This window comes from Fukomys damarensis, unplaced genomic scaffold, assembly GCF_012274545.1.
Source record: "Fukomys damarensis isolate Sample0158 unplaced genomic scaffold, DMR_v1.0_HiC HiC_scaffold_12, whole genome shotgun sequence".
Lineage (NCBI taxonomy): Eukaryota > Metazoa > Chordata > Mammalia > Rodentia > Bathyergidae > Fukomys > Fukomys damarensis.
The window spans coordinates 21,747,743-21,770,136 of NW_022900924.1; the positions used below are offsets into that span (position 1 = coordinate 21,747,743).

The window sequence follows — 22,394 nt, forward strand, 5'->3', positions numbered from 1 at the left end:
GCCCGTGTCCCCACAGCTGAGGCGAAGGTGGGTGGGGGCTGGGCAGGCCAGGCTGAAAGCCAGGAGGAGACACCTGGTGGGAGTTCTGGGGTCCTTGGGCCCAGCGCAGGATGATGCCCTTCACTAGTCTCAGGAGCACCTTCTGCACCCACACCAGGTGGAGGCTTCTGGGTGGCAGCTGTCCCCAGGGACCTGTAAGGTCCTCAGCACCCTGAATGGGGTGCTGGGCCTGTGAAGTGACAAGGCTTCCCTGGCCCACCCAGGCCCTGGCAGGCTGAAGGGGGCACACACTCAACCTTGGGGCTCAGCTGGGGTCTGCCGTGGAGGTCAGGAAGACAGCTCTCTGGGCACAGAGGAGGACAGGGCATCCTAACCAGTAGCAGTGACTGGCCAGGGCCACAGGCAAAGTGTCAGGCAGACCATAGATGATGTGGGCTCCGCTGTTTCCCAAGTGTGCCCAGGCAGAGACCCTCTGCACACAGGGCCAGGGCGGGGACGGGGAGCGTCCACCCAGCCCCTCAGACCTCGCACTTGCACCCAAGGTCTCTGGGTCAACGGGCAGCTCCCCCAGACGCAGCAGCCGAGGCATCTCTGCCGCCAAGGCACAGGAAACAGGGCCTTGACGCAGAGACTAGGAACCACAGTTAGGCCTTGGGACCCACTCTTTCTTGGGGCATGGCCTTTCTTAGCTCCTGCTGGCCAGGCACACGTTGGGCACAGGTGATACAGACCAATGTGGAACACGACGCAGTCTGGTAGGACCCTGCCCCGCCCCCCAGGTAGCCCTGCTCCTGGGAAACAGCCCCTGGGAAAGCACAGCGCCTGTGATTACCACAAAGGCCAGGCACACAAGGAGCGGCTGGTGGAGGGCCGAGCCTTGTCCCCTCCAGGGCTGCTGCCTCCCGGGGCAACACAGGGATCCAGGCCCCTCATGCCACCACGTGTCACACATGCACAGCTCACACGGGCACTCACCTGTGTTCCTCGGAAGTGACACTGTCACCACTGGGCTCTGTTATGGCCCAGAACCAGTTCAGAGCCCCCACCGAGCTACAGGCCAAGCTAGAAAATGTGCTAAGGGTGCTGTCTCTGGTGCCCAGCACACCCTATGGCCCAAGGTCTATGGAGGAAGCGGGGCTCCCCCCTCTTCCAGGGCAGGAAGCATCTGGGTAAACCGTATCTGTGGGAGGTACTGGCCGGGCAGGAGACAGTGGGCAGGACTCTGACTAGGGACTTCAGCTAGAAGGACAGGATGGCTTGGTCACACCCGGCCTTGTCCACAGAGGTGAGGCCTCATGAGAAACCATCGAGGGTTATGGAGGAGAGGAGACCTTCCCTGTGTCTCTGAGGGAAAGAAGTGATCTGGACTATTGTTTCCCTACAGGACTCAGCAAAAGTCCAGCATCCAGTCCCTAGTGCAGAGCTGTGAGAATTGTTACGATCAACCTCTGGCAGTAGCCACCTCCTGGCTCCCATTAGACGGTCACCTTAATGTATAAGACTGAGCCTACGTCACCCATGTTCTGTAAATTGGTATTTGTCTGTCTGTCCATTCATCCATCCATCTGTCCATCCAAACAAACCTCCACCCCCACTCATTCACTCAAAACAAGGTTTGTCATTTGCTGCCTCCCGTAAGCATGGCTCTGTCACAGTATATAAAGAAAACAGACTGGACCGAGACGCTTATTTTTTTAGGTCACCTGCAGTGAAAAGATTAATAGCAAGACAGGGTTTCTTCCTTGCCAAGTACTGCTCTTTGAGATGGTTAGAACTGTGTTTTACTGAAGAAAATGTTGGCATCCTGATGCTGAGTACCTGTGAATTTGTCTTTATGTGGAGGCAGGGTCATTGCAGAGGTAACCAGGGTGAGATGATGTCTTGTAGTAGAGGGGCCCTCACTCAGGGCCCCTTAAGAGAGAATGAAGAGTGTGGACAAAGAGCCACCCAGGGGCCAGGAGACGATGCAGCAGAAGTAGTGACCATCCACAAGTTACCCAGCCCTAGCACGGCCAACAGCCCCGGGGCCGGGAGAGGTGCGGGTGCCCATCGTCCTCCCAGCCTCAGAAGGGACCAACTTGCCATGCTGGGGTACGACTCAGCCTCCAGAGCTGCTGCCCTCAACCACTGGATGTGCGGTGCTGGTGTGGCCGCTCGGGGAGCTGATACAAACATGGGGCTTTGTTCCTCTTTTGCAAAGTGGGTGTGATGCGGGGTGCGGCGGGCTTTGGGACTTTCAGACAGAGGCCAGCATTCCGGGCTGTGTCCTAGAAGTCCACAGGAAAATGCCCTGGTCCCCAACCCCTCAGGGAGAGAATGCCAGGTGGAGACAGGCAGACACAGGGTGACACCTGCACAAGGCAAGGGAGCAGGAGGAGCACACCACGGGCTGGGAGGGGCCAGAATGGATCTCCGCCAATGCCTCAATCTCAGATTTTGCCCACAATCTGCGAAATACCAAGTGTGCATTGTTCACACCACCCAGTCTGCAGTCCTGCCACAGTGAAGTCCCTGCAGGCTGAGAGGCAGTGAGCAGATGCAACCTCACTGGGGCACTGAGGTGGGCCCTGGGGACCCCGGAGCCCACAGGGGGGCAAAGGAGCTCACAGGCCAGGAGCCAGGGAAGCACAGAGATGTCTGCTCATGCTCAGAGACCCTGTGGGAACACAGCCCCTTGTGGCTTCATGTCACTGCCGCCTTGAGCTCTGCACATAGGCCACCTTCTGGCATCTTGGGCTGTGCCCTTTAAACAGTGCTACTGTGTCTGCAGGACTCACTTCCGTCACGGACAGCAAGCTCCTGGCTCTGTCACAGGATCGCCCATCCTGCTGATTTGTTGTCCTCATGGGGGGAGACAGGAGAAATATTCCCCTGTTGTGTGAACAGCAGGGTCATGGGGACAACTGGAAAGGGCCTTCTGACTGGGAGGATGGCGGGAGGGACCCCTGTAACACGCCCGGGGTTGGGCTGCCCCCCAAATGCATATGCCTGGGAAGATCTGGGAGTCTCGTGCAGAGGACTTATGTTTGAATGTTGGTCTTTAACTGCACTGCAGCCTGCCCTGTGGTCATCTGTGAACCTGGGGGCTGCCAGAAAGTGGCTCTGCTGGTTGCTGTCCCCCAACAGTGAGTAAGGCCTGTGTGGGCCAGGTCTGCCCCAGCTGCTCCAGGCAGTGAACAGGTGCCTGCCATCGTCACTTCTGGCTGGGCCCCTGTGTCTCTGTGGCTGGGCGTCACCAGCTCTGCCCTGTATGGCTTCATCTCAGGGCTTCCTGGGTTGAAGGACCCCAGGGGAGGCACAGTACCCCTGCTGCCCACCCGGCTCTCCTCCCCTCAGCAGTCTTTCAGGAGGGATGTGGGACTCTTGCATGTGGAACTCTTGCAGGCCCTCCCTGGAGAAGAGGGCTCAGCACGCCTTGCACTGTATCCCCGTGTGTCCCCTCCCTTGATGCGCAGAGCGCACTATGCACTGTCAGGGTACGGCTGGGCTGTGCCAGGACCTGAGAGCTGCGTCTCCATTGCCCAGGCCAAGTGTGGGGAGGGCTGGGAGCAGAGACACCAGACAGCACAGCCATGGAGCGCACATTTATCCATGTACAGTGGGCGCTTTATAAATACACATCACACTTCCGTCCACAGGACGTCTCTGCCCCCGGACCTGAGCAGGCAGTGGTCAATGGTAAGAATGTCGCTTGGACAAAGGAGAGGAGGAGACAGAGAGGAGGGCAGTCATGAGGGTGAGGAGGCCCAGGCGAAGTCTCAGCACCTGTAGCACCACAGCTGGGGGAGCCGGGGACTTGCGGTGGTCCTTAGGGGACGGGGTCAGTGAGCAGGAGGGAGAGAGAAGGAGTGAGAGAGGAGGAGGAGGAAGGAAGAGGAGAAGAGGGGAGGATGATAGGAGCAGGAGGAGGAGATGGGACAGAGAGAAAATGACAGGGTGGAGCGGAAGCAGAAGGAAGTGGGCAGAGCCAGGAAGAGCAGCGGGTGAGGAGAAGGTAGTCACCAGTCACCAGGGCCAGCGAGAGGCCAACTCTGCCGTCCTGCTGGGCCTGTGCAGGGGCCTAGGATTGTCCAGCCCAGCCCGGCTGGTCATCCCTGAAGGGTCTGGGCCCCAGGTCACCCTGACCACCAGTGGGGCCTGCTCTGCTCCGCCTCCCTGGGCACCAGGCCTCCCACCCTGCAGGGCACAGCCCCATCCGGGCCACTTCCGGACAGGCCCTGTGCGCCCTGCCCCACCTCTGAGCAGTGGACAGGGACAGACCCATCACCAGACAGCCCTCTTCCTTGCAGAGGAGCAGCTGCGCTGGATAGTGCTCACGGCCTGTGTTGGATCCGGACACAGCTCAGCCCCAAGACCCCTGGCTCCTTTCTGGGGGATGTCACTGGAGCCAGGCTGGAGCCTGGATAGGAGGCTGGCTGCATGCTGGACGCCACCCTCCCTGGCCACCCGGGCCCACAGCTTCTGGAAGGGTGAGGTGCTGAGGTGCGGAAGAGCTCAGATCATTGACCCTGATGAGACCACACAGCCCGCTGGGGACCTCAGTTATGAAGAGGCCACCCGGGCACTCAGAAGAACCGCGAGTGTGTGCACGCGTGAGTGTGGGTGAGTGTGTGACCTTGGTGTGTGGCTATACACATGGCTGTGGCCATCTGCCCACTTGTTCCCTCTGTCCTGCGTCTGCTCCTGGGCAGTTTGGCCCTGTCTTGGGGAAATCGCCGTCTCCTGGAGCTAGCTGTGCCCAGGCATGCTCCCAATCCCAGGGACACACTTCCTACCACCTAGCGGGCACACTCAGCTGAACACAGGGGGGCTGTGTGTGTGGATTCTACAAAGGCGGAGAGGGACCACTCTCCCCCAGGCCACAACACAGGCTCATTTGGTTCTGCATTTCAACAACCTTGCTGTGCACGTCCACACGGGGCCTTGGTGCTGGCGCAAGCCTCGTCTTCTGGGGGTGCGGCCACACGTGCGGGGTTAAAGGCTGAAAGGTGAATGGGAATGGCAGGTGCCGGCCTACGCCTCCTCGCACAGCCACCCGGCCCTGGCAGGCCCACTGGATGTCAGCCTCCTGGCTCAGCACGATGGCGCTGCTGGCTGGAACATGGTACCTGGTGCCATGGCGGTGAAGGTCGTGAAGGTCACTCTTTTCCTTTTCGAGGTAGGGGATGTGGGCAGCTCAGCACGCTGCCCCTCGCTGTCTGCAGGTGCAACTTCCGTGGGGGGGAGCAGCTGCCCACTGGGGCCGGGGGCGCCTGTGCCGAGCAGGAGGTACTTGCTCTCTTCTGGGTCCTCGCCCCGGCCGATGGCCGTGATCTGCTCCTCAGGGCAGGAGCTCAAGGCTGCCTGGGCATCCAGCAGCTCTGTCCGGTTGCTCAGCCCCACCCAGTCATGTGCGCGGCTCAGGCCCTCCTGGCCCTCGAGCGTCACCTGCTTGCGCCTGAACTTCAGGGCGAAGGTGGCGCAGTTGATGAGGAAGACGAGGATGGCCAGGCAGAAGACGCCCAGCAGCGCGTACATGCCGATCTCCAGGTCACTCAGGCCCTTGGGTGCCTGGGCCAGGCTGCCGCCCTCCATGTCCGTATCACCCCTGGTGAGGTCGGCGAGGTCCACAGTGTGCGGGGGGCTGCTGTCCTCCTGCGCATGGCCCTGACCCCGGCCCCTGGGGAAGCTCGGCCTTGGTGTGGAGCCGCCCCGGCCCTCCCTGAGGCCCACAGAGGAAGAGCTGCTCTGGAGCCGACTGTCCGGGGACCCCCATTCTGGCAGGAGCTTTGTGGACCCATCACCCATGCTGTTTTCCAGGTGACTGGCCTCCCCTGTGCGCTGGATGTCACTGTTGTTGGGGTTGGCGTCACTTTGGCCAAATTTGACCCTGACGGAGGCTGTTCCCACGGCCAGCACGCTCTTGCGCTTGGACTTCTGGCATGGCTCACTGATGGCCATCTCCACCTTCACCAGCGTGCCCTGTCCCTCTGTCTCGGCTGCGAGGACTGGCCACTGGAGCCGTGGGTCCTGCTGGACAGAGACCACTTTCTCATCCAAGGACGTGGCCACCAGTGCGAAGTCCTGCCCATCATAGATGTCCAGGGGAGTGACAGAGCCATCGCTGAACTGCACCCAGCAGCTGATGGCTGCTTCCTATGGGGAGAAGAAGGCAGTGAGCTCGGCAGGGGAATCTCTCAGCAGCCAGAACGGAGGTGGGAGGTCCTGGGTGGGCAAGCAGACAGAGCCCGGGAACAGCGACACTGGCCTGCCACGAGGGACCCGGAAGGCCTCCGCCAAGGCACTCTCTACCACAGGTGTGAAGGGAAGAGCGAGGGCTGCCTAGGACCTGCTGCACCCGCATGGGCTGTCACCACGCAGGGGAGGCTGGCGAGGCTTACGCAGTCACGTGGAAAATGTTCACAGCGCCGTTTACACTGTACCAACACCAATACTCCGCTCACCTCTCACAACATGGAGGGGGCCTAAGCCAGACAAGAGCTGCAGGCCTGGCCCAACTGGCAGGAATAGGTCTGGATGCACCTGGGGGTGGCCTCTGCCCACCGTGCGAGGAGCTGGGGCCCCTGGTGGCCGAGTCAGGCTCTGTGCACTGCACCCCACCTCCAACTCCCGGCATTCTGTTAACACACTTCCTGAGGAACAGCCCAGCGGTGGAGACAGCTGGGACTCAGTGCCCGAGATGGTGATGGGCAGCTGCTTCCAGTCTCCTACAACACCCTTGCAGAGCTGCCTGCCATGCCCAGGACGACAAGAGCCTGGGGGTAGGTGACCCTGTCCCCAGAGCAAGTGGGTACAAGACGCGGCTGCCGCCAGAGCCTCCGTCTGAGGCACTGAGCCCATCCTCTCTTTTAGTATATGTGCTGCCGAAGCAAGTACAACTGAGCCCATCCTTGCTGCTCCCTCTCTTCCGGTTTGGAAGGTGACACAGGAAGACCTTAGGGTGGGAGAGCTGGGGCCTGTTGAGGGGGCGGGGCGCAGGCTATGGATCAAGTATGCAGTGCAATGGAAAACTACGATGTTTAAATGTGAAGAAATGTATAGTAAAGGACAATTGCCCTGAATCCCCCTCAAAATAATCCTCCTCACTTTGAACACACCCACCCCATAGTCCTCACCACTTCCTGCAGCAGCTCTGGAGTCCTTTCATGAGTCTCTTTAGTTTCATTGTCCTGGCTATCTTGACGTCCTAAATCGATGCAAAAATTTACCTTTCATAGTCATTTTGGTTTTGGGGAGGAGCCAGAAGTCCTACAGTGGCAGAGCTGATGAATGAGGTGGATGAGATAGCTCTACTGTCTTTACAAGCTGCCTCTCCACTAGATGGCGCTTGGCAGCAGCAGTCACTGGATTTTCCTTCACACTTGGTAAAGACACTTCCAAAAGAGGATTCCAGAGCTGCTGCAGAAAGTGGCCAGGATGATGGGGTGAGTGTGGTCCAAGTGAGGGGAGGACTGAGAGGGGGATTCAGCACAGTGTGTCTCACTGTGATAGATTTTAAATTAAGCTCACAACGTTTTTGGGTCAGCCATATTTGTATAGGCAAATGTTTGGGGATGGCCTTTGTGCACAGAAAGAGAGAAAACAAGACCAGCTCGAATCACAGGGTGGGCAGGACTGGGCAGGGTAGAGACTGCCAGGTCCTACACTGGGTCTGCGACTCCTCCATCCCAGCTCCCAGGGCATCCTTGCTGTGTAAGCTCATGCTCTCTCCCCTCTCTGTTTTGTTTTGGTTTGGTTTTAGTGTTTTGTGACATAGGGTCTCCCTATGCAGTTCAGGCTAGCCTTGGACTCATTATGTAGACCAGGCCAGCCTCAGACTCATGATCCTCCTGCTTCAGCCTCTCAAGTTCTGAGGTTACAGGTGTGCACCATCACACCCACCTGTACTTTCTCTTTCTTCCAACCCAAGGGCCCCTAACCATGACAGAAGCAGATTCCATGCTATTCCCAGCCTTTGAGAGAATGAGACAGGCTCCTGAAGTGTGGCTGGTGGCCTCTTCTCCAATAAATACTTCTGCTGTCCATCACAGCTGGGATCAGCTGCTGCTCAGAATCCCTGGAAGAGCCCAGACACGGCCAGCTTTTCCGGCTCCCCTGCTCAGCCCTGTGATCCCTGCAGTGGCCCGTGTTGCCAGGGCACAGCCAGCTGCCCACAGGACAGGTGTCAGACTAAGCTGCCATGTGCCAGGCTGGCAGCTGTGCGGCCGGCCGTGTCCTCCCTGCGGTCTTCAGCTGTCACTGTCCACACAGGACGCACAGTGACTCCTTCAGTACCGCCCCCTGGTGGTGATCTTCCCTCATGAGAAGGGCTGGGAAGGGCACGGTGGGGGAGGAAGGCTCTCGAGGGACCCTGGGGTGCCCTGGGGAGCTGCACCGCCCATCTGTCCACAGCAGGAGGGCGTGGAGCTCTCCCCTCAGAGCCTCCTCTCAGTCACTCAGTGACCAACACCCACACTGCACGTACCAAACGTGTACATGCAGCACAGTGCACTCTGAGCACATACACCCAGCCACACACATCACAAACAACTGTCATGGAACACAGAACGGACACAAGACACACACGTGCCTGGAGCCATGCACACAGATGCACAAGAAACATGCTACACACAAACACAAAGGTACGTGACACAGACACACACACACAGAGCACACACTTGTTTCAAAGACACAAAATCATGATGGACGTCAGGCCAGGCTATGGTACCCTGTGGGCACAGCAGTGACCGGTGTGTGAACGTCCTCTGTCCCCTTCTGGTCCCCAGGCCTCCACCCGGCTCCTCCCACAACCAAGGAAGGTCCAATGTGTCCACCCGGACTGTGTGGACAGAAGCCCTGCCCATGTGGATGTGCTGTAGGGCAGACAGGCGGGAGCGCTGCTCTCCCCACCCTGTGGGCCTGAAGCACTGTGGAGTCAGCACCATCCCACAAGACTGCAGCCAGGAGGCGACAGGCCTGGCCGCTCCGTGAGACCCTCCCAGCTCCCATGCCTCTGCCTGACTGGCCTGGCCCTCACCTGTCTGGGCCTCTGCAGCAGCTCCTGGGCCACCGCAGTGGCAAAGATGGCCCTGTTGCTCCCGGGACTGAGCTGTAGGGAGAGGGACAGTCCCGTCACCAGCTGGACCCCCAGGTCTGTGATGGTCACCTTCTCTTCCAGCACAGTGATGGTCTTCTCAGCCAGGATGGCATCTGACAGTGGGGACAGGATCTGCAGGGCAGAACCGACAGGGCAAGAGAGGCCTCCTGTGTCCCCAGCCCTCTCCGGCCAGCTTTCAGGGCGGGACAGGCAGTGCCGTGGCCCTGGTCTCCCCTCGGGCTCCTCCCGTGCTCTGCCTGCCCTCTCGGCAACGGGCTTCCTGTCTCTTTTGCTGTGCACCCTTCTTTGTGTACTCTGTGTACCTTGCATGCCCACAATCAGTCATTTTATTCAAATCACTTGTTACGAAAAAGCCTCCACATCCCCCAAACGTGGGTTTGAGACACTCGCTGCGGGTCCATCGGTTTCTCTCTCACAGGCAGCCTCCTTGGTGTATGCTCCATCTCATCTGCCCCTTTCCCGAGCTGGGCTCTCACTTTCTGCCCTCTGGCAGGCACGGAGCTGTGACCCCAGCTATGTCAGGAACCCCACTTCGCACCCCCTGCCCCGGTGCTAAAATCCCTGCCTCCTTTCTCCTGGCACACCTCACACCCCCGAGGGAGGCTGTCCTGCTGCATATCCGGGCACAAGCTCAGCGCTGGGATCAGAGTCCCAACTCAAAGGAAGCAGTGTTTTCAAACGTATTCGATGGTCTGAATGTTAAAAACCCAGATGTTATATAGAAAGAGAGCTTCAGCCTCCTGGGGGAGTGGGCACGTGCGGGCACACTAGGTGCTTCTGTGAGGCCCTGGCCGCTTTACCCCATCCATCTCCCTGGACACTTCCTTAGAACCCAATAATTGTTTTCGGAAACTCTGAGGAAACCACAAATATCTTCTGCAGTTGTTGTTTTGGCGGGAGGTTTGCCAGCAGCCAATCCGAGAGCGTTATTTAGTTCTCTATGCCACTGATTGGCTGCTGCCCTCTTACCCATCGCCCAGATGCCCCAGCACCCCGGATCATAAGAGGTGCTATACTGCGTGCTGCTGTCGTAAAGCTCTAAGATCGCGAAGATGCTGCCAAATGCCCTGCACCTTCTGAGCCATTATTAATTCAATATTAAATTACATAACTCAGAAGACATAGTATGTTAAAGGTTTAAACTATGCAAATAGGTATTGATGGGTATTTTCCTGACATCTGTGGCTTTTCACAATTCGTGGGTGCTCTCAGAACGTAACCCCTGTGAAATTTGGGGCTGAATTTTGGGCTGTACCACAGTTCTCCTGACTGTACTGCCCTGTAGTGTGGTTTTATGTTCTGTCACACCTTACAGTGTGGTGTGTAAGAGTTATGCAGACAGAAGCAAAGTCATCCAGCTGGAGTCTCCCCCGCCCGTCCCTCTGTTCTGAGCACTGCGGTGTTTGCACTCTGTACAGTTCCTCCTCTAGCGACAGGTCCACTTCAAGATGCAGAGCCAGGCCCTTAAACACGGAGGGTCGTATGGAAATGCCATGTGCAGCCGGGAGGCCGAGCGCCCGCAGAGCCTGTGTCTGGGGGAACTGGTCCCTGCGGACTCCGGGATGGCCATGTCCTGCGCCGTGAATGCAGCCCTCTCTGGACGCCAGCCCACTCCCCAGGGGGACGTGCTGCAGACGTCCCACAATCAGACCTAGGGCCAGCTGAAGGGTCCGTCCTGCACAGCTGTTCAGAAGCCCACGGCCACCTGGTCGGACCCTCCTCCAGCCCTGATAGGGCTCCATGGCCCTTTGTCTCCAAGGGGACTGGGATGGGAGAATAGGGCAAGCCCACCCCCAGCACTGCACTCTGGAAGGTGCTGCTTCACAGTGCCAGCGCTGCCCCCAGTCCACCCGAGCCAGAACACCTTCAGTGAGGCGGTGGCCGTGTCATGGACAGAAGCCGGGGCGGGAAGGTCAGGGGGACAGTGCACATGCAGAGCTCATTTCCCAGGGTGCTGAGAGCTGGGGCTCGGGGAGGGGGCAGGCCAGGTGTCACACCTGCAGGGACCTGGCTCTGTGGCCAGCTCCATGGCTGCCAGGCCGCGGCAGTGCGCATCTTACCTGGATGGTGGTCATGCCCAGCTCCTGCCCGGTCAGGATTTGTCCCCTCTGCAGCTTGGCAATCCTGGGCTCCTCCACCTGCATGAAGTCACCGATCAGCTCTGTGATGTCCACTTGCCAGTCCGCGCCCAGCAGGTGGGCCAGCTGTCCCCCAGGCCCGGCCGCCTCGGCCACAAACTGTGTGAGGACCCGCCCCAGGGCGCGCTGGAACTGCAGCGCGCAGCCGCGGCCCCGCCTCTCCTCGTCGTCCTCCTCCTCGCTGTCCCGAGCCGGCCTGTGGAGGAGTCAGGTCAGAGGGACGAGAGGAACGCGGAACCCCCCGGCGGAGGGGTGGCCATGACACCTCCCGGCAGCTCGCGGTTCAGACTCAGACGAGGCCCAGGGTGTCCGGCCGCACAGGCGCGCTGGAACTGCAGCGCGCAGCCGCGGCCCCGCCTCTCCTCGTCGTCCTCCTCCTCGCTGTCCCGAGCCGGCCTGTGGAGGAGTCAGGTCAGAGGGACGAGAGGAACGCGGAACCCCCCGGCGGAGGGGTGGCCATGACACCTCCCGGCAGCTCGCGGTTCAGACTCAGACGAGGCCCAGGGTGTCCGGCCGCACAGCCCGAGGCCTGTCCACCCAGCGGATGGAGGTGGCAGCAGGGTCCCCATCTTCCTCCCTGCGTCCACGTTGGGTGACACTCCTCCTCAGCGTGGGCTATCCTTAGAGCCTTTCTCCCTGTGGACAATCAATGGCAGTCACTGGACAGCCACTTTCGGGTTGTGGTTTTAGACTGGGACATTGCATGGTGTGGGCCTGTATTCTCAGCACTAGGAGGCTGAGGCAGGAGGATGGCTACAAGTTTGAGGCCAGCCTGGGCTACATAGCAAACCCCTGTCTCAAAAAACATAACCAAACCGAACAGAAGACTGGTATCAGAGTTGCTTGTTCTAACTTATAACTCCTTGTTCTCTCCCAGGCTGTCCCCCAGCTCATCCTCGTAAGGCGAGTGTCCTGCACTGTGCTTGGGGACACTTGTGTGGCTGGGAACTGGACACCTAGTGTGGCTCCTCCCCGCCAACCACTCCGCAAACAGGTGGATAGCAACCTGCCGAGCCCCTGCCATGGCACCTGCCAGCCTGTGCCCACTTTGCCACTCGTGGAGCTGTGTGGCAATGTGAGACTGAGTGCCTGAGCTGCACCCCGAAACTCACATGAACAGCAGAAAGTGCGAACACTGCGGTTAAAACTGAACGTCCTGCATCGTGGGGCACCGCGACCCACGTGCCGTAGGTTCACCACCACCATCCTGCACCGTACCACATCTTTGGATAATTTCTGAGGTACTGGGGAACAAATTTAGGACTTTTTCACTGAGCTACATCCCTAGCCCTTTTTATGTAATTTAGAGACCGGATCTCACTAAGTCACTATGTTGTCCAGGCTGGACTAATTTGCAGTCCTGCTTCAGCCTCCCAGAGTGCTGGGACTATGGTGTGTACCACAATGCCCAGCTTCGGACAATTTCTAACTTCCAGGGTAAGCCACTGAGCCACCCAGCACTCGTGACTGGCACGATAAGGTCAGGCAGAGGCAGAGCCTGGGAAATAGCACCCCCAGGAGGTGGGGCCTGAGCCCGAGAAGCTAAGTCACTGTAGAGGTGACAGTGCCAGCTGCTCCCTCTGCATCTGTGCCTGGGGGCAGCAGCCTTGGCACTGCCACCTCTGATGAGCTCGTGGCGTGTCTGCACAGGCAGCTAGGGCAACACCTGGCCGAGGCCATCCGGTCTCCCTGTCTCCCTGAAGCCTCCCCTCTGCAGCACTGATTCACACCCAGCCTCGCCTTTGCTGCTGGACATGGGAAACTGTGCTCCAGAGACACTGCCGTGATGCTCTGTCCAGTGACCCAAGCCTCTCCTCCGGCCACCCCTTCCAGCAGTCACAGGACAGAAGGGACACTGTCCAGGTCCCATCCTGGGCCAAGTCTGCAGCTTGTGGGCCTCTTTCTATGTCTGCTCAGCTCGTGCGGCTTTGCACATTTGCACTGTCCTTCTGGCGCGGACCTGTACACCTGGTTTCCCTGAGGTGACAATCGTGGTGGAGAGGCTGAGCTCCTGTGACTTCCTTGCTAGCAACTGACTGGCCACCTTCAGCTCTCCCTGACCTCATCTGAGACTGAGCTCAACTTTATTGGGCTTGGTGGTGCATGCAGCAGGAGGGTCACTGAAAGTTTGAGTCCAGCCTGAACTGTACAGTGAGTTCAGTGAGTGGCCTTGTGAAGAAGGAAGAAGAGGACAAGGAGGAGAAGGAGGAGGAGGAGGAGGAGGAGGAGAGGAGTAGGATGATGATGATGATGATGATGATGATTTAAATTTGATTTCACCAGAGCCAAGAGGTAAGGGCCCTGGACCAGGAGCATGGAGAGGCTATGCTGTCAGGCTTCATGTCAGGCTATGCTTCATCTTCATGTCCTCAAAGGAACATCTGTCCCTTGCTCCTCCCAGCAAGCAATCTCCCCCCACCGCTCCTCTGGCTCCAGCTGGGCCCTGAGCCAAGGTCTAGATGATCCTGAGGGCACTGCGGCTGCAGGGCCATGGTATTAGGTAGGGGTGGGCGCAGCCCAGCAAGTAAGACTTAACTTGGGGTCTCTGTACCATTGGGAGCACACACTGGGCAGGAGCTGTGGAGAAGAAAGGATGGAAGCTTGGGAGTGGGTGAGGAAAGTCCCCAGAGCCGAGGGGTGGAGGGACCACCCGTGCTGAAGACATCCCCTGGGTCCTTGGTTCTGTCCCAGCTGGGCTGAGCGAGGCTGTCCTGGCCCTCCGAGTCCTAGTGCACCTACCCTGCCCCTGTGACTGTACCCCTGTGTACAGACATACCTTTTGTTGGAGACAATGGGGACTCTCCAGCCCTTGATCTGGTTGAGCTCTGTGTCCGAGACCTCAATCTGCAGCGGGAGCCGGGGCGCCCAGACAGTCATCTCCAGGGGGCTGACCAGGTGCTGGTAGGAGAAGGTGACCACCACATTCACCTTGCCTTTCATTTCCTTCCCATTGACAAAGACATAGTCACACCTGTCGGACACCTGTGAAGGAGTGAACCCCAGGGAAGGGGAGAGACACTGTTATTCCCATTGAGAGCCGCAGATGTCGCTACAATAGATACTGTCTGAGACATCACAGAGCCGGCTGAGGCAAAGATCTTTTATACCCAGCTGCAGTGGCACATAAGCAACTGCAGATGAGATCTCACATATTTAAAGTGTGCAACATAATGTCTTCATGCACATGGTGAATGACCACCAGATTCAAGTTTGTTCACACACCCCTCACCCTCACCCACTCTCCTGGCCAATTTCGAGCACATAATCTGCCGCTATTAACCGGAGTCACCGAGGTGTGCAGCAGGCCTCTGGGATTTATGCATCTGACGTAACTGGACCCTGTGTCTTTGACCATCACCCCACGCTTCTGCCCCACCCTGGCAACACCTTCCCCTCTCTGCTTCCATGATTTAGGCTCCACCTCAGGGAGATTGCGAGGCGTCTGCCCTTTGGTGCCTGGCTCATCAGAGAGACGTGCGGGCCCATCAGGAGTGACCGGGTTTCCCTCTCTGTGATGCCGAGGGACCAGCTGCAGAGTAGCACTGTGTCCTTGTGTGGCCCCTGTCAGAGCACCCAGGTCATGTTCATGGGGGCTGCTGGGAGTGATTAGGCAAAGCATTCTGAGATGGAGATGGTCCTAGAGTATTTGGTGTGTGCTGATCCAGCCGTCCTCAGAGAGGGCAGTGGGATTGTGCCATTCACAGGAGGCTGTGCTGTCAGCTTCAGGGTGGAGGAATCTGGGGAGCCACGGACCCAGGGTCCCAGAGGGCAGCCCTGCCCCCACCTGCACTGACTCTAGGCCAAGCTCTGGGCTGGAGAGGACACATGGTCTACGTAGCTGCCAGGGGGTGGGGATTCACTGAGACTGCACCCCACCCTACCCTGATCTGTGGCTGAGTGGAAAGGGGCAGACAGGAGAGCCCCTCTTACTGAACACATGACAAGCCCCATGTCCCCTGTCAGTAGCTGGAGCTGCGACTGCATTTCATGGACACAGAGTGGGGCCCAGACACATTAGGGCCTCCTGCCCAGACACCACTGCCTCCACCTTGCCAGAGGCTCTGGGCTCCCATCCTCCACAGGTGCAAACACCCTAGGCACTGGGAGGGCAGCATAAGGGAAGCAGAAGGAAGGGGCGGGCTGTGCAAGTGCCATCAGGAGCACCACAGCACAGCCTGTGGGGAAACGGCAGGCCCAGGACAGCCACTCGTGAGGCAGGACTGTGTCCTCGGTACCCGCCATCTGCACAGGTGCCAGTGCCGCGAGCCCCCAGCCCCACTGCTGCACCCCTGATCCCACACGCTTTGTTTCAGTCCTTCATTTCTAACTCTGGGGCCAGCACAGCCGGGAGACGTCTGGGAGGGAAGAATAAGGAGCGGGGAGTGAGAAAGAGAGAAGGGAGGGAGGAAGAAAGGCAGGCACAGCGACCTGGGGAGCTTCTGAGTGTCACACTGTCTGCTGTCTCCCTTCTCCAAACTCCCTGTTTCTTCCTTGCAGTAATGGACCAGGTAGGGACCCGAGATGGGAAAAGACGAGGTGGACACCGAGCGGGGAGCAGTCTGGATGACAGTAGGGGTCTCCTCAAGACGAGCTCTGGCTGACCATGTTGGGGATTGGAGCTGTGACCCTGGTCCTGGGCCAGGTGCGCGCACATGCACACACACACACACACACACACACACACACACACACACACACACACTGTGTGTGTTTGCTGCGTAGATCAAGTACTAAAAAGGAACAGCCCAGCCCAGGTGCCCCCGGCCTCAGCCCTGGCTTGCTGCTGCCTTGCACAGGCTGGGCTCTGTACGGAGCTGTGTCTCCTGCCTGTGATTTCTGGTCCTTCCTCCCTGCCAGCCCATGTGTTGGGTGGGGCTGCAACCCTCTGGCTGGGCTCATTTCCAGGTGAGACATTCCCTGCCCAGGAGGCTACAGACACCTTTCTCTGACGCTTGGGGCTCAGCTGTGGCTACAGTGGCCCAGTCTCTCCCCAGTGGGCATGGCTGGGCCTGTGTGGCAGACGTGGGCTGGAGTGGGCACTGAGTGCCGCTCACACACAGGAGGGTTTGCTCTCAGTGACTCCCTGGAGCCCCAGGAACCGGGTGGGATGGACACCGGACACCAGCCTGAGCCGGGCTCTGGGTTCCCTTCCCTGAATCTGGAACTGAACCAAGATGCTTGGCGATGTCATGGGGCCCGAGGTGGGAGAAGCTGAGAGAACTGCGGACTGGGGCTGTAGGGTTGGGGGAGCGAGTGCTTAGAAGCCACACATGCTGGTGGCTAACAGTTCCTTGCTGAGCCTCTCTGTGGGGCTTCCTTGGGCTGAGACCTTCCTGACTCTTCCTCCCTGTAGGGTGAATGTCCCACCCTCACTGCCAACTTGCACATCAGCAGGACCCCAGGGGCCGTTCTTGCTGGGTCTATGGGGCAGAGATAAGCAAGGGTGAGCCCCTGCCTCAGCTGTACCCTGCTGAGTGGCCCCAAAGGTGTTAGGCCGGAAGCCTGGGTCCTCCTGCTTCCTCATGTGGAAGGACTCCCAGGTGCATGGAACCCGAGGCTTTGCATGCATCCCGAGCGCCCTGGCAGTGCCCCTCAGACACAGGGCAGAGGGTGTGACCCTGGCCCACAGCAGCCACAGGAGACTCAGGCACCACTTTGGTCTCCCCACTCTCTCCTCCTTCCCTCCCCGCCTTGGTATCTCCCTGGGCTGCCTCCATGTGGCACAGGGATAGGAATACCTGTTGCAGACTGCTCATTATGTCTTGTTTAAAGGTGACTAACAGTACAAGTGAGATAAGTTATTAGCCACTGCTTTCCGTGCGGACATTGGAAGGGATAATCTATCAACTCTTCATCCCCTTCATAATCTATGCCCAGCCAGCTGCACTGTTCCAGCTGAGAGACTGAGTTAATATTTCTGACTCCATTGTGCATAATCCGGCACTTATGTGAATTTAATGCCAGCTCCCTCTTTTCTGGTTAATAGCTGGATGAATTTAAATCTTATTTAAATATCACCAACATTCATGACAAATTTTATGTTCTTCTGATATTTTCCCCTTTCCCATTTTCCCCTAAGGGCTGAATCTAGTGATACTGAAATTTCATTTCCCCCCAAACTTGGCAGTAACATCCCCTAGGAAACCCTCGCAAGCCTATGGGACATTTTGCTGGTTCTCTTTCAGACAGAGTCTGGTTGCACAGCTCAGGCTGGTCTTGAGCTCACCACGTAGCCCTGGCTGGCTTCAGACTCCCAGTGATCCTTCTGCCTCAGCCTCCAGAGTGCTTGGACCACAGCCATAGCCCTTGCTGTGGCAGCTTTGTCTGACGAGTCTGCCCTGGACTAAAGCAATCTCGGTGACAGAGGAGAAGGGAGCAACAAACAGCGCATGTCTGCACACGGAGTGGTAACTCCTGTTCCACAGAACCCTCCCACCAGCCTCTTAGATTGGCCGCTGTCACGCCCACTTTCCAGATGAGGAAGATGGGTTCCAGTGCCCTACCGCTGGACAGGCGAAGGAGTCCTTCCGGGTCAGGGTACAGGGGCGCTGGCCTCCTGGTGGTACCTCAGGTGCTTTTCCAAGGGGAGGACTGAGTGAGGGGAGGTCCAGCTTGGAGCCAGGCCCTCCAGGCCGGGCCTCAGACGGGCGCAGAGGAGCCAGTCATGGGCGGGCTGGCTCTCACACTTGCTGGGGAGACATGGGGAGGCTTAGAGCCCTGGCTGTGTGCGGGGAGCAGGTGAGGGCCAAAGGGAGCAGGGCCCGAGAGGCCACATGGCCCTGCTGGGACTCACTGTGGCTGTGGCTCAGACCCACAGCAAAGGGACATCAGATGCATCCACCCCCAGCTGGCAGGTGCTAGGAGAGCAGCAGGGGACCATGCAGCGGCTCAACAGAGGGGCTGCCACGCCCTCAGCCCTATGTTTGCCACGAGTGGGGACCTTCTGTGTCTTTTGGAGTCGGCCACACCAGTGTGCTGTTTCCTCTAAAATCACAGCTGTGGAGGCCCCGCCCTGGAAGTTATTATTTTTTGTGAGCTCTCAGGCCCTTCCTGATGGGGCCCAGGCCATTCAGGGAATGCTGTCTTCACTCTGTTCTCCAGAGTGCCCCAGGCGACTGTCACAGGCCACAGTGTCTCTGGCGGTTACTAAATGGCACCCACACCAGGGGAAATCACCTTCATGGCAACCAAACCCCAAGGCTCATTCCTTGGGCAGCACAATTGTGGCCTCAGCCTCATCTATAGGATGTAATCAAAATATACAGAAAATGATTAAAGTTCCTTACTGAGGCACATTGCTATTTATCAGCCTCAAAAGCCCCCCTTCGCAGTGAGATTGCTCCTCCCATCATTCTGGGCCCTTTCTGTGGCAGCTCTGGAGTCCTCTCTCCTGAGGGTCTATTCCAGGAGTCACAAAAAAGTCGGTGGCCGCTGCCGCCGAGTGCCATCCGCAGAGAGGCAGCCCAGAAACACACTATGCCACGCCCACCTCCTTCACTGGATCTGATGCCCTGCGACTTCTGGCTCTGCCCCAAGGCCAAAACGACCAAAGTAAATGCTTTGAGTCAATTTAGGGCCCAAGGCAATCACAACAGCACAACTACAGACCCTCAGGAAAGAGGACTCCAAGCTGCTGCAGGCAGTGGTGAGAGCGATGGGAAGAGTGTATCTGAAGCGGCAAGGAGGACTCTGAGGGGATTCACAGCAGTGCGTCTCTGCCGGAGTAAGTTTCTAACGTGTAAACACCCATCCACCTTATTTTTCGGTCATGCCGTACATATCTGGGCAGATGCCAGCGGAGGCAGCTCCAGCACAGTGGGCAGCACTGGTCTGCTCTCCCTGGATGCCATCAGCACCCCAGTAGCACTCATGACACAAAGTACCATCTCTAGACTCTGGCACAGGGCCAGCAGAGATGCCCTCAGTGGACAAGTACCAGGTGGAGTTTCCCCGATGTTTTCCCAAAGCCCTGCAGCCCACACGCCAAGCTCACGTCGTCTGCTGTCCCAGCCACAGGGAGGGTGCAGAGCACAGACATGAAGGTGCCCACAGCCAGCTTCCTCAAACGCCGCATGATGAATGTCCTTGCGCCCCAATGCCTGTCCCCCTGGCTGTGCTGAGCAGTGAGGCCCAGAATACACAAAGCCACCAGTATCCCTGCTGTGCCCACCTGCTTCTCACAGCAAGGAGGCTGGAGCAATGCCATCTCCTTCTCGGGAGAGGATGTGGAGGCACACCATGTGGCAGTATGTGGCAGATGGTGTTTTCCAAAGATGGTCCCAGCCACCTGTCCCAAGTCCTTACAAACCCTTCTCCAAGGTGACCTTGCCACAGCCCAACTGAAGAGGTGGGTCCCCTCTCCGTGACTCAGCTGGCCGTGGGGACCTGCCTGACTAACTGAATTCCTTTTTTACGCATGGTACTGAGAAGTGATTGCAGGGCCTCTGCATTGATCTGCACCCTCAGCCCTGTTTTATTTTTCATTCTGAGGCAGGGTCTTGCTAAATTTCCCAGGCTGGACTCCAACTTGTGAGCCTGCTGACTTAGCCTCCCAGAGTTCTGGATGGGATGGGATTACATGTGGCTTGCATCACCACATCCAGCTTGACCAATAGAATTTGACGCAAGCAATGATCTGTCTCCATCTTACCATCTCTACCTATCTGTGTCTCTCTGTGGAATGGAATGAAAGTGGACCCAGGGGTGGCTGGGGCACTGTCCTGGCTACTTCTCCTGGCAGGGACACGATCCCTGACACCTGCAACCTAAAGGAGGGGAGGGTTATTCCATCTCATGGTGTGCAGAGGTTTCTGTCCACAGCTCGCAGCTCCAAGGCAGGGCAGCAGGGCAGAAGGGCGGACAGGAAGCAGGGAGAGGCACCTTCCAGGACTCACCCCCAGGGGACTGCCTCTTCCGACCAGGCCCTGCCCCCAGCAGGAAGTTGTCCAGAGCCCAACCGCCTCCCAAGGCTTCCTGCAATTACTATCTCCCATACGCACATGTGCACACACATGCACACACACACACACACACACACCCATGTGCACACTTGCACCAAAATAGAGACAAAGAGGGGAAACCGGAAACTCTCCAATCTCATAATCAACTGACTTTTCTTCTGTTGCTGTTGAATTTTGTTCTGCCCTCTGCTGACTCTCTCTTAACAGCTATTTTTCCTCTCTGAAGATGAATAGTGTTTATTAGCCAGAGGATCCTTGTAAAAGTAATTGCATTTTAATTGGCAACTAATAACTATACATCCTAATGGGGCACCGTGTGATAACACGATGCCCATGCACAACATGCCTGATAAAATCAGGGTGATTATTACTCGCATTTCCGTACGCATTTATCACTGTGCTGGTGCTGGGGATCTGTGAACAGTTCTCTCCTGGAAACTTGTAAAAATCCTAACAGTGCTACAACCTGCAGTCACCAGTGGAGGTGTGGGGTGCCGGAACTTCCTCCTCTGAGCCGTGTCCCTAAAAGTGCTGTCACTAACTGTGGGCACAAGGCCACAGGCCTCCCAGAAACCACAGATGTGGGTTTGTTTCTCCTCCTGAGCTTGAGTGAATGGCAAGGTGGGGTTAATGTGTGCCTGGCCCAAGTGTCCGATTTCCTTCGTGGTTCCTGGAACTTCTGAAGATCCGGCCACGTGGCCCAGGATTGGAGCCTGTGCTTCTTGGGGATCACAGCACAGAAGCCAGGGGTCCCAGAACCTGCTCTGCAACAAGGAGACACCGGGCACGTGGGTGGGCACCGTGCCCCCTCCCTGCCCTCCGGACCCTATGGAACACTCTCCTGCCCAGCCCAGTGGGGCCCTGGGGAAGCTGTGTCCCTCTGGCTCCTCCCCATGCTCCTGGGCTCTGTGCTGTCCCTGCAAGCGTCACCAGGGCCCCTCTCCCGGAGGAAACAGTGCCATCCCTGTCCCTGGAGGGCCTGGAGGCCGCTCCTCACTCCTGGGTCGTCCCTGCCCCTCCAGCTCCGGGGACCTTGGCTCCCCTGCAGCTCCTGCTCCCCACTTCTCTGCTTTGTTCCCTCTGCTGGTCGCGCCCTGGGGACTCAAGGAAGTGGAGGCAGTGGCGCCTGTGGGTGCTGCGGGACGTCCTGGCCGTACCCACGAGGTGGGGAGCCTCTCCGGACAGGGCCAGGCTCCCCTCCTGCCCTCCTGCCCCCCGGGCCTGCATGCCAGAGGTGCCAACCCCTGACGGATGGGGAGGAGAGCCTCCCTGTTCCGTCCACTAACACCTTCAGAGGCCACAATGGGCTGTGTGCAAACCGTTCCTTCAACGAGCAGGAGGCACTGCGTGGAGCACAGCACGGACGGTCCGGGGCAGCCACAGGAAGCCAACCCTGCCTCCCACTCTCGCTGGTGGGCACAGGCTGAGGGGGCTGTCACTGCACTCTGGACTGACGGAGGGCGGCTTCCTGCCGAGGGAGGCTCCATCTGCCTCACCTTCCCAGGAGGAGGAGAACCACTGTTGGGAAGGCTCCCTCCTGCCCAGCCTCCCGGCACACACTGGCTCAGAGCTGCTCGGAGCCCAGGGACTGCCCGGACCACCTCTGACCCGCTGGGCTCCCAGCCCTTCCAATCCCAGAGGTCCCTGGTCCCCTTCAGAGCCCCATCATGGCTCTGGCGAGGGTCCTGTCAGGGTTGAGGACAGTGCCTTTGGCGAGGCTGCCCGGCTGGGGAAAGGTGAACAGAATGCACCGCTGGGGCCAAGACGGAGTCGCACGCTTTGGCAATCACTCGGCTCCCCGCTGCCCAGTTAACTAAGGTGAGGGAAAACTGGAGCCTGGAGTGATGGTGGGCACCCGAAGTCCCAGCTTCTCAGGAAGCCGAGGCGAGGTGGGAGGCACGGGCAGCTTGGGAAGACGCTGCCCACAGGACTAAAAGGGCTGGGGTGGATCAGAGGTGGGCACTTGCCTCACGTGTGAGAGGTTCTGGGTTTCATCCCAGTATCCCCCAAAATGAAGGAAGGAAGCAAGGAAAGGAGGGAAGACTGGAAGGAGGGAAGGGATGGAAGGGAGAGGAGAGGAAGATGAAAGAATAAAAGAAAGAAAAGAAATGAGAGGGGAAAGGGGAGGGGAAGGGTGGAGGGGTCAGGGAGGGGAGGGGAGGAGAAGAAGCCGGAGCCCCGGTCTCCCGGCCACACTGC

At 58.4% G+C, this 22,394-nt stretch overlaps 1 protein-coding gene across 1 annotated transcript in view; it reads right to left on the minus strand.

Moving 5' to 3' along the window:
* Window positions 1-1,164: 1,164 nt before the first annotated feature.
* The window catches only part of Tmem132d (transmembrane protein 132D), a 348,355-nt gene continuing 327,125 nt past the window's right edge, over window positions 1,165-22,394 (minus strand). The window contains 5 exon segments of the mRNA XM_010604286.2: window positions 1,165-5,103; window positions 5,106-6,135; window positions 9,017-9,208; window positions 11,158-11,431; window positions 14,012-14,217. Of these exon segments, the coding sequence (XP_010602588.1) occupies window positions 4,826-5,103; window positions 5,106-6,135; window positions 9,017-9,208; window positions 11,158-11,431; window positions 14,012-14,217 (1,980 nt within the window). The 3' untranslated portion in view covers window positions 1,165-4,825.